This window comes from Camellia sinensis, chromosome 1 (genome assembly GCF_055761805.1).
Source record: "Camellia sinensis isolate YWXY chromosome 1, ASM5576180v1, whole genome shotgun sequence".
NCBI lineage: Eukaryota > Viridiplantae > Streptophyta > Magnoliopsida > Ericales > Theaceae > Camellia > Camellia sinensis.
The window spans coordinates 22,284,347-22,296,830 of NC_138961.1; the positions used below are offsets into that span (position 1 = coordinate 22,284,347).

The 12,484-nt window shown below is 30.9% G+C and overlaps 1 protein-coding gene across 1 annotated transcript; it reads left to right on the forward strand.

Annotated features, from left to right (window-relative positions):
- Positions 1 to 7,568: 7,568 nt before the first annotated feature.
- Positions 7,569 to 11,444, forward strand: LOC114308158 (auxin response factor 18). Its single transcript, XM_028253680.2, has 4 exons — positions 7,569 to 8,122; positions 8,469 to 9,644; positions 10,166 to 11,004; positions 11,087 to 11,444. Exons 2-4 carry the CDS (start codon positions 8,532 to 8,534, stop codon positions 11,166 to 11,168), a joined length of 2,034 nt encoding a protein of 677 aa, XP_028109481.1. The 5' UTR covers positions 7,569 to 8,122; positions 8,469 to 8,531; the 3' UTR covers positions 11,169 to 11,444.
- Positions 11,445 to 12,484: the final 1,040 nt, after the last annotated feature.

Sequence of the window (12,484 nt, forward strand, 5' to 3'; positions counted from 1 at the left end):
TTTATGATTATACTCTTAGATTTTTTTATTTTTTATTTTTTTTAAAATAGAAAAAGACCCAAACGGACTATAGATTATTATTATTATTTTTTATGAGAAATATAGACATGTAGTAAATAACAAAAAATAAAAAATAATTGAAAAAGTTATTTCATAGCTTATTTAACAAATATTACTCAGCAACTTAAATCTATAATCTAACAGCTACACTAAACAGATTAACAACTTCTGATTAAAGTCATAATCTACAATTTGTTAAGCTATAATCTATAAGCTGTTTTAACAGCTACACCAAACGAGGCCATTGATGTGAAGTCACCAATTAATTTATAGCCAGTTTAAGATGTGTGTAGCACCAAGATTGAAGGTATTTCTTTTATTTTTTATTTTTTAAATTCATTTGTAAACGAAGAGTAAGATATAGATTAATTAGGTTCCTACAAACATCTAGGGTAAGAGGTGCCCATAGCATCATCAAGCAATTGTTTTGCAAAACTGGAATTATAAAAAACTAAACCAGCATTTCCCTTGCTGCCTTCATTAGCTAAAAGGTCAGCACATGCGTTAGCTTCTCTGTAGACATGATTAATCTCCAATACTTCGAGCTGGGTCATGAGGTACCTACAGTCACAAATAAGGTTGTTGAAGGTAGTTATAATCATGGGTTTTGAACATACATTTTCTCTAGCATGATAATAACCCATCGCTTATGATAGTTTTAAAGTTAAAATTTGATTTTTTTTTTTGGTTCCCCATATTAAATTAGATGACTTGTAAGAGAGTTTTAAAATTTTGATTTGTTTAACTGTTTTTTTTTATGGTCTGTGATTTGTCTTAATTCTTTTTGTTAGGCTTTATTTAACTTTTTTGAACAATTATCACTACAAAAAAATTAAGGTTTTAGAGACTCAAATTTAAGGATAAAATTATTTCTTAGGGACCAAATAATTTTGTTATAAAAAGTGTCGTTATTATATTTTTAACAACAAAAATTTGACATTAGTGATGAATTATTATCCTTTTGGGGCCAAATTATTTATCTCAAATAATAAATCATTTTGAGACCAAATTATTTTGTTCTTAAAATTTTATTTATTAGTGACATTTTCAAAATTTTGTCGTTAAAAGCCTTATTTTTAACTTTTCTGGATGACTTTTTAGCGACTACCCATATGACGATGGAAATTGATTCATAAATGTCTTTTGTATCAAAATTTTTACTTTTAGAGATCAAAATATTTAATTTCTAAAATTCTTATATATTGTAGTATATAAAAAAAATATAACTAACAAGACTACAGCTGGCGAAACCTTTTACATTTTATTAGGAGGTTACGAGTTTGACTACCTTCTACCATGAGAAAATCGTTTTGTTCATGCATTAACAAAGTATGTGAAGTTACTCATCTCATCAAAAGTTGTGGATTCCATTGCTTTAAACTAAGGCTTCATTTTGTTCACGGGATGAGTGAGAATGAAATGAAATGATCATTATTTACGCTTTCATATAGAATGTCTATTTCCTTAGAAAGGTGAATGATGATTCTATTTGTAATGTATTTTGTCACAAATTTGTTAGTCAACCAAACATTGGAATGAATATTATGATAGAATGATCATTCTATTCCGTTTCATTCCATTGAACTAAACACTATCTAAGGGCATTACTATATTTTTGCTCATAAATTAGGCCTATTTTTCAAACTCAATGACATGATAATCTATTAAAATATTTAAGCAGTTTTTTCTTTCATATATTTTTTAATTATCGATCAATCATCTCACTTATATATCATTAAGTGTAAAAAATAAATTTATATATGTCATTCTCTTCACAAGTTATGTTTCGTTTACACAATAAAACCGAGTCCTTGCATGAATTGTTTTTCTCCCAATTTAAGAAATATTATCACCTTTTTCCAAAGTGGCACGTTGATTGTGCGATTGCCTAATAATAAGGTTTGTGTACTTATATGGTTCAAAAAACATAACAATAATAGTAAAGTTTCAGGTTCTTCTACACTTTAAGATTGGATTTGAAAATTATTTTTTTTAAAAGCTTTTTCATTTTTTATTGCTTTTTTCAGGATAAAAGTATTTCCAAAAGAGCTAATACATTTGACAAATACTATAAAAAACAAAAAACAAAAACAGCTATTTTGTTATGGATAAATTTTAGGTAAATTGTTTTTTCTTGTCCTTACTCATTTTTTATATAGATTTTTACATTTTTTAAAATTTTAGATTGAAAGTACTTGAAAAATAAAAAAAATTTACTAGAATAAACAGGTTTTAAAAATATATAATTTTTTTAACAATTGTTAAATAAAAGATAAATCTTGTTTAAAAAGTTGTTCCTTTCACATTTGTTGGCCAAAAAAAGTCATAGCCAAAGAATTTAACTTTTTTTTTTTAATTACAAAAAAAACTTAAATAGCCAAAAAGTTGCTAAAAGAATTGTAACCAAACAGGACTTAAAAGAGTTGTATATGTAATTTTCTTCTAAGATTATCTCTCACGTTTACTCAAATTTTCTTCTAAGAGTATCTCTCATGTTTACTCAAATTTTCATTAAATTTGAGTAAAAATTTAATCTGATATATTGCGTTCCAATTGTTTCATCATATTTGGCTAGTCATCAAGCATAGAGATTTTCAGCAACACTTCCTCAAGTCGGTCATCCACCCGGTTGTCCTGCCGGTCATCCACCCGATTGACCAACTGGTTGTCCATCAACGGTCACCTGCGAAATTTAGTAAAAGGTTAGATGCTCCCTTGATTTGATAAAAAATCTCACCTTAGTTTTATTTGATATGGGTTTGATGCCATTGTTGAAATAGAAAAAATAAGTATGTTTTATCAAATTTAAATTTGATAAAACATTTGAGTAAGAGCTAGAAACGCTCTAATATATACCAAAAAAATAGATGTGATTGGATTCTCTCAAGTGTTACAAACTATTGTTGTTGCTTCTGTTGGGTTTTAGTGAATTTGTAATACCACTAAAATCTAATTAAGACTTTGTTTGGAAAGTTGACTATTTTAATTGGTTATTTAAATTTTTGACTATTTTAGTTTGACTAAAAAAGTTGTGTTCGGAGAGTTGATTTTTTTTTTTTTTTTGTAGTTGATTGAATGGTTGTTAGAGAAAAAGTAAAATGATTATGAATTAAATGTGATATTTTATCTTATTAACTATTTTAACCTAATCTATTTTTTAATGAGTTATTTTAAATCCAATTCTCTTTTCAAACTAGGCCTAAAACTGCCATATGAAACAAAATTAATAATGAACTTTTAACTCAATTATGGCCTAGTTTGGGATCTACATTGTGATTAAAAATGTCAAAAAAATTTAAAAAATATCATATCATCTTTTCTTATTTACAAAAAAAAAAAAAAAAAAAGCACTAATCATTACAACTTTACAAATAGATTAATTTAAAAAAAAAAACTAAAAAACCAAATTCCATACAAGACCTAAGTTATTTGTCAAATAAAAAATTCCAACTTGGTATAATTTATCAGTGTAAGTGGTTTATCAAAAGGAAAATTGTTGATCATTCTTGTTGTCTCACTGTCCCTTCCTTTATATTAGCTCAAAATTTGAGAGAATGTGAAAATTGTTCGACTAAGTCATAATCAAATTGCCGAACAATTTGGCGCTTTTATGCATCTCATATTATTGTCAAGTTTACTTTGTTACAAACCTTAATGTCTTTGTCTTCTTCTTTCCTATTCTCTCTCTAATCCAAAATCACTTTCTTGCTTTAATCACCCAAATATTAGAGACTAATATAATGTCCCTCTTAAAGAACTGTTTGGCCGTTTGGGGAGTATAGTTTTTAGCCAAAAAGTAAAAAAAAAAAGTATTCATAAGTTGTCACATTATTTCTCTATTTTTTTGCACATTTTTTTGCAAAAAAACTAACTAAAATAATAAATTCGCAAACAGATAAACTCACTTGAATTTGATTGGTAGATTAATCTTTTAACTTTTTCTTTTTTAAATTTATATCCAATTATATAATCTAAATACAACCTTAATGAACGAGTTCAAGTCTAATTTTTGGGCTCGTTTAGTAATTGAGTCAATTTCGAGTAAATCCAAACTTGACTCGATAAAGCTTATGAATAAAATGAATGTGAACTAATAATTTTTTTTAATAATATCATATATATTTTTATTTATTTCCTAAAAATGTTTTAGCATTTGTGTAAATTTGCATATTTAATTGATGAAATTTATTATTTATATGAACATTCTTTTGTATTAAGATCATAATTTTGTTATTTCTTTCGCTTAATATGCGAATTAACTTAAATTTATTTTTTTCTTTCTCTTTTGTATTAACATTTATATAATCGAGTTGACTTGAAATGAGCTCAAGTTTCTCAATACGAGCTGAGCTCGAGCTTGATATTTTAAACTTGACTAATCCTTAGTGAGCCAACCTCAAATACTTAAAAACTCAACTCACTTTGTTTGTAACCCTAAGCTTAAATGCTAAAAAATGCTAAAAATTAACAATATAAATTCTTAAATTTATCCACAATAACATGAGAAGAGAATTCGGCCTTACTTAAGTTTGTAACAAATTAAAAATTAACATCTAACATGCAATATCATTATAAGCCGAATTGGGATTTTAAACATTTTTTTTAAATAACTAACCAAAAGTTTACTTAATTCATTCTCTAATCCTAGGAGGGTAAATTTGTCATTCCAAAGGCAAAAGGTCAAGGGTAATTCTACTTACACAACAATTTTGTCTCATTATACCTAGTTTCTCATTACACCACAATCAATTTTATCTCTCTCTCTCTCTCTCTCCCTCTCTCTCCCTTTACATTTATCATAATACCAAGTTTGCACTTATCTTGTTTACTTCCGCTTTTCAAACCCTAAATCCCATTCCCAAATTCTTGAGTGAGAGAGAGAGAGATAAAGTAATTGGGTGTTAGAGAAGAAGAAGAAGAAGAAGAAGAAGAAGAAGAAGAAGAAGAAGAGGAGGAAGAGGAGGAGGAGGAGGAGGAGCGGGAGTAAGAGTGAGGTAGGAAGGAAGTTAGGGGTGGGGTAGAAAGGGAGTTGAGAGTGGCACCGACAATAATGAATAGTGTTACCGATAGCAAAGATAATAGTGGTGGTTGGTGGATATGATGATAAATGATGGATGGATTGAGAAATTAGAATTATAATTTTGAGTTTGTTTTGATCATTTTAAATAAAGATTAGATTGTAATTAAAAATAAAAATAAAAATTTAAAATTGTAATGAATTAAAATGGTGGTGTAAACAGGATTACTCAAAAGGTCAAATTATTTTGCTTTTGCCACCATTTCCTCGCTCCCTGTAATTACTGCGATTAAAACTGGACCTCCGACCAAAAAATCGGCAACGCATCCCAACAACCACTGAGTAAAGAGTTGACCTTGGTTAATCAGACTCCTCACGTTAACCATTCTTTAATGAACTGTAGTTAGCTAAAATGTTGGATCTCAGACATGAAGCATGACTCTTACCATGGTTAAATGTCTTGTGGTTAACTATTGCTTTGATTGCAGAGCATTTTGAAACTTTGCGTGCATTGGACTCGCGATTTAGGAGTTTTTGAAAAGAAAAAAGAAAAGAAAAAGAAAAAGAAGTCAGCTTTTAATTTTTTTCTTCATTTTAAGTTATATTACGTCTTATATTTTTTATTTTCAAAATAAAATAAATTAAAAAAATTAAAAAATTAATTTTTTATTAATTTTTCAAAACTCCACTTATTGTGATAATTCACGATAAAACGACCCAATTTTTTTAAAAAAAAATGTTCAATAATATTTAATTGAAAATTCTACTCAAAAGTTTTGTTTGAGTGAATAGTTATATGATAGAGATTAAAATTGTGTAATATAAGATTTAGATGTAAAATAAATTTAAATTATAAGGCAAATTTTTTTGATAATTCTTAGATTGATAAAAATGAGTTTATAGTATTACTCTATTTAATTAATATCGAATATGATTATTAACTTTTATTATAATGTTTTATAAATTCTTTGCTTATGTAATTGATAGTTTATGAAGGGATTTCTTTATGACTTTGAGGAAATCATTTCCACTCTCCCTCATATCGCGTGAAAACACTTTCTATATGGTCAATTTTTTTTTGTTAAATTGTTGTTATCATTTTAAAATGTAAATAGTTGCTTTTTTAAGTTTTTAAAAAATTTTAAATTCGAAAAAGTTGAATTACACATGTTGTTATTAAAATTTAAAGAAAATATATTGTGCCTCATAAAATTTAACATAACTACACATTAAATTCTTTTAAGATTGTAATTAACATAATATTTGTTTTTCTTTTCGTAAGTAATTTTGTTACTAATAAAGATGAAAAAGATTGATTTTTATTTTTATTTTTTATATTAAAATGTACAGTTTAATGATTATTTTCATCTAACTATATAAAACTCAATTGCCTTATTATGTTATTGTGAGTGAATTGTGGATTCTAAATTATTGGTCCCTAATATTCTTTAAAAAAATTATATCAAACAATTACAGCTTGAAGTGGGATGGTTTTATCCATGAATTTATGTCACAGTAGTATGATCTCTAATTCTGAAGAGTGAATGTTGTAAATTCAAACCCCATGTGGGGAGGTGCTCATTCATTTTCACGAGTAAATACTGAATGTAATAGTAATATTACAAAGTAGTATGACTTTTTAATGAAGAATCTTACTTCAATGTAGGAATCGCAATAATGTTGAAATAATGGAAAACAATGTTTGTCCACTTAAATTATTTACAACTTTTTATTAGTATCATCGTTACACTTAATGTTTTTTTTTCATTTTCCTTTTCTTTAAGGTTATATTTATTTGGTTTATAGATTTGGAGAGAGATTTTAAAAAAATAAATGAAAATAGTGTGTGAATTATATTTCATTTACATTTTATATACATTTTTTTCTTTTCATTTCCAAATTCATGAACCAATCAGAATCTAACTAGATTATTAAAAAAAAATAGTTGTGTTTGGTTTGAGTTTTTTGAATTAAGTTTTTTGAAAACTAAGTTTTTGATTTTTATATTTTTTTTTTGTTTTTAGTGAATATTTTTTAAATTTTAAACATTTTTTTTACTTTTTTAGATGCACCTTCCTTAGATGTATCTAAAAAGTAAAAAATTTGTAAAAAAATATTTTTAAAAATTAATAAATACATAAAAATATAAAAAAAAATGTACTGAATTCTCGTATTTTTTTGTATTTTTAGTATTTAGTGAATTTTTAAAAGGTGTTTTTCAATTTTTTTTTACTTTTTAGGAATATGTATGTTAGGTATGTTTAAAAATTAAAAAAAATTGCTCAAAATATTAAAAAAATTCAATAAAAAAATACAAAGAATAAAAAAATAAAATTTTTTGAAAAGTATTTTTGAAAAATGATAACCAATTTGATTTTTTTTTGGTGAGAATGGTGGGAGGCAACACGCGCCCTAGTGTAGAGTAGGGTGGTGAGTGCTACAAATGGGGAGAGATTCAGATCTGAAAGTCCAAAGAGAAAATTAAAATTATAATAATGGAAGATAAAAGAATGAAAAATAACACAAAAAAATAGAGCCAACAAGATAGAGAAAGAGAGATCTCACGGCACCTGAAATATTAAATACTATTATTTTGGGGCTGTTGTGTTGTGTTTGGAAGCTTTCAATACAAAAACCATCCCACACCCACTATTCTCTTCCCAAAATCTCTCTCTTCCAAACAAATTTTCTTTGGAATTTTCTGTCAAAATCTCTCCCAACCGTCTGGTCGGCAACGAAGCTTCAGCGACTCTGTGTTTGCATCAAACAGAGTGTTATTGTCTCACTCACTCTGTTTCTCTCTTTATAATCCCTTTACCGATGAACCATTTTTACCATACTAGCATCAACTCCTTCCTTCTCTCTCTTCAATACATCAAACTTGACTGAAAATTTATAGAATCAGGAAGAAAGATTCAGTTTTGGTTGATCGATTTGGGATTTAATGGAGTTTCTGCTTCTGGGTTTTTGATTATACATCATTACGGAGACTTATATGTGTGTGTTTGGTTGATTTTTGATCTCTTCTTCAGCTTTGCTACTGAGGTATACTGTTGATCTTTCTCTCTTCCCCTATTTTTTTGGGCTTTTTATATTCTGTTTGTTTACTGATAAAACAAAGACCATCGATTTTTCTCTCTCTTCTCTATTTTTGTGCTTTATACATTCTGTTTGTTTACCGAGAAAACAAAGATAAGGTCATGCTAACAGGTGCCCATTAGCCAAATATACAAGATAGTGTGTTTCATGTTTCATCGGTAATGGGCCTTAGATGATGAAATTTCAGGATTCAAAAATTCAATTCGTACATTTTTCTCCCCAACCAAACATGTCCTTTTGTTTTTTTCTTCATTATTTGGCTAACATTTCTGTTGTCTTTTTATGGTGACAGCATTTTACTGAATTTAACAAGAAAAGAGAGGGATTTTTATATGCTTGATTGGCTTAGATTTCGATGATAACTGTAATGAACTCAGTGAACAAACCAATGAATGAAATGGAAAAGTGTTTGGATTCTCAATTATGGCATGCCTGTGCCGGTGGGATGGTGCAAATGCCACCGGTGAACTCGAAAGTCTTCTATTTCCCTCAGGGCCACTCTGAACATGCCCATGGGAAAGCTGATTTTGGGAATTTTCCACGAATTCCCTCTCTCATACTCTGCAGAGTTTCGGGTATCAAGTTTTTGGCTGACACTGACACCGATGAGGTTTATGCGAAAATAAGATTAATTCCATTGATAAACAATAGTTGTGATTTTGATGATGATGATGATGATAATGGGTTCATGAGAATTGACACAAGTGAGAGTCAAGAGAAACCCGCATCATTTGCAAAGACTTTGACACAGTCTGATGCGAATAACGGTGGGGGGTTCTCTGTTCCCCGCTACTGTGCAGAGACTATCTTTCCTCGGTTGGATTATTCAGCTGAACCCCCGGTTCAAACCATCTTTGTAAAGGATGTTCATGGAGAGGTGTGGAAATTTAGGCATATTTATAGAGGGACTCCGCGGCGCCATCTTCTGACGACGGGATGGAGCAATTTCGTGAATCAAAAGAAGCTTGTTGCTGGGGATTCGATTGTTTTCTTGAGAGCGGACAATGGGGATCTTTGTGTTGGAATTCGAAGGGCGAAGAATGGTATTGGTGGTGGACCTGAGTCACGATCTGGATGGAATACACCGTTAGGCGTGTATTCATCTTTCTCGAGAGAAGATGAGAATAAATTTACGCGAAATGGAAATGGATGTAGTGTTAATTCTAATGGGAATCTGAGCGTGAAGGGAAGAGTTAGGGCTGAATGTGTTGCTGAAGCAGCAACCTTGGCTGCTAATGGACAGACTTTTGAGGTTGTTTACTATCCTAGAGCTAGTGCCCCGGAGTTTTGCGTCAAGGCCGTGGCTGTGAGGGCTGCAATGAGAGTTCAATGGTGTGCCGGAATGAGATTTAAAATGGCTTTTGAAACAGAGGATTCATCACGCATAAGTTGGTTCATGGGAACCATATCTTCTGTTCAAGTCGATGACCCCATCCGCTGGCCTAATTCTCCATGGCGCCTTCTGCAGGTGATTTACGAGCTTCCTATTTTGTTTTTGTTGCTTTATATTTTATTTTTCGATGGCCTATTGTCATTGTTTTGAATTCAGCATTTTTGCTCAAACTAGTTGAAACATGGTACTTCTTGTAGTAAGTTTATCTTGATCTGTGCAACTAGTTTACGATCATAAGAAGTCTAATTGCTTGTAGACAACAGAAAAATTAATCTGCCTATTGAGTTTAATTTTGAACGCTTTTCTTTTATTTATATTTTGGATTGTCTACCATTTTAAAATTGTAGCTTGAAATTTAGATGTGATGGTTTTCATATGTTTCACATCATTTTCCATGTACTATTTTGGTTCCTTCCCTTTCCCGTTGATGTTTGACTGTACCCACTTCAACCAACCACTAAAAGCGAACAAAGAACATACGGTTTCATGTATGCTCGTAACAGAAATAGTTGTTTTGAGTACTATTGCCTGGAGTATATGCTACATCAATTAGTTATTTGGTTCTAAATCTTCTTGCCTGAAAAAACATTTTGCAGGTATCATGGGACGAGCCGGAATTGCTTCAGAACGTAAAGCGAGTTAACCCATGGTTGGTTGAATTGGTTTCAAACATGCCCGCCATCCATTTCTCCCCGTTTTCTCCACCAAGAAAGAAGTTGCGTGTTCCACACCCCTCGGATTTCCCCTATATTGGGCAATTTCCAATGCCATCATTTTCCAGCGACCCCCTCGGGCTCACCAGCCCCCTGTGTTGTGTATCCGACCACAATGTTCCTGCAGGCATACAGGGAGCCAGGCATGCTCACTTTGGATTATCACTTCATTCGAGTCTGTTTCCCCATACGTTGCCACAGCTCGATCATGCTGCTGCTCAACCACCCAGAGTTCCCACTAACAACAAGAGCATATCGTGCTTGCTCACGATGGCAAGTTCTACCCAAAGTTCAAAGAAAGATAATGAAAAACCAACGCCTATGTTCTTGCTGTTTGGTCAGCCCATTCTCACAGAACAGCAGATTTCTCAGAGCTGCTCTGGAGATACAGAGAAGACACAAAATTTCTCAGATGGCTCAGGATCAGCAGTTCTCCAGAGCGGTCCAATGGAGAACTCATCATCAGATGATGGATCGCCACTCTGGTACAAAGATAACCAAAAACCTGAGTTTGGGTTTGAGACCGGTCACTGTAAGGTATACATGGAATCAGGGGATGTGGGTCGGACCCTTGACCTCTCAGCTCTCGGGTCATATGAAGAGTTATACATGAAGCTCGCCAACATGTTCAGCGTAGTTGGATCAGAGACGTTGAGCAACGTCAACGTGCTCTATCGGGATGCTGCTGGCACCATCAAACACACCGGAGATGAACCCTTCAGGTAAATGTTGTGCAGAAATTTAACAGCAATTATGCAACACCAATATACCGTGCGGATTATTGACCACCTTTTTTTGTTGCAGTGAGTTTTCGAAGACAGCAAAACGGCTAACAATTCTAATGGATTCAGGAAGCGACAACACCGGGAGGTACACAAGAAACTGAAGGTTGTTGGATGTACAGTTGAATTACCAAATGTTTAGTTTAGGGTTTTAGTTTTTTTTGTTTTTTTTCTTCTTTCCTAATTTTTTGGGGGTTGTGGGAGAAACCTGCTTCAACCAATTTTGGGAAATTTAGGTCTGAGACTCCTAGCCACGGTTCGATTTGTCTTCTGAATAACAGTTCTCTGAATTATTTGCTTCAAGTCCTGTTTATATTTTTTTTGGTTCATTCAAGAATTCTATTAGTTTGGGCAATGAAATGTTTAACTTCTTGATCAAATTTCAGTTGGTTTTATACGAAAGGCAAAGCTCAAGTTCTTGTTTGAATTCACATTTTTATTTGGCTTTTGACCTTTCTTACTGTAAAAGAAGCAAAATTACAAACTAAAAGAACATTAAAAAAAATGAATGTTAATTGTAAAAATATTTATTAAAAAAGGAAAGTCAATGGAAAGCTGATCCAAACAGACAGACTTTTCACCAATGGATTTGCAACCCACATTTTTAATGCCAGCAATGGTAGAGAGCCCAAATTTTGTGGCTCAAATGTGACTCAAATAGCCAAAACGACGTCGTTTTGAATACAAAACAACATCAAAATGGCCAAAACGACGTCATTTTGGCCATTTGAGCCATATTTGAGTCACAGAATTAGGGCCCCAAACATTTTTCTTTTAATGCAGAGGTCCTTTCTGTTATCAGGCAAGAACAAGAATCCAACCTCCATTGCTTGTGTACATTTGATTTTTTTTTTTCTTTTTTATATATATAAATAATCTACCCAAAAAAAATTAATGAGAAATGAAATATCCCAATACACATAAAGAAGAAAAAAAAAAATATTTCTTTTAACTAATACCTATTTTTTCCCCTATTTTCCTAACCCATTATAAACCTAAGAAGCTAAAGAAAGAAAATTAATTTCTTTCACTTGATTTTCTTTTCATAGTAATCTCTTTTCTTTCACATGGATAAAAAATTACTAAAATATTGCAAGAGAAAATTTGTATATAGCACTAATATTTTATATCTATAAATATAACATCCTTATTATGTAACAATATCAACATTCAATGAAGAGATATTAAAACATTTCTTTTACTCACACAAAAATTAATCATAGAATTTGAGACAACTCTCTCACATGATTGTGAGACTAATAAAAAGATAAAATCCACTTTACGTGAGTTGTTTGGTATTGTGTTATCGATTTTTCTCTTTTTAGACTTTTTTTCATACTAGTGTGTGGCTTCCACACATGATACTCTTAATTGCAAGATTTTGAATTCAACAACTAACAATAGGAGTCTTCTGTGCCGC

Excerpts from the sequence above, each read along its gene's own strand:
- LOC114308158 (XM_028253680.2), top strand. The coding sequence starts at position 8,532 with ATGATAACTGTAATGAACTCAGTGAACAAACCAATGAATGAAATGGAA. Across the intron at positions 9,645-10,165 it reads CTCCATGGCGCCTTCTGCAG|GTATCATGGGACGAGCCGGA; the intron begins GTGATTTACGAG and ends AACATTTTGCAG. Across the intron at positions 11,005-11,086 it reads ACCGGAGATGAACCCTTCAG|TGAGTTTTCGAAGACAGCAA; the intron begins GTAAATGTTGTG and ends TTTTTGTTGCAG.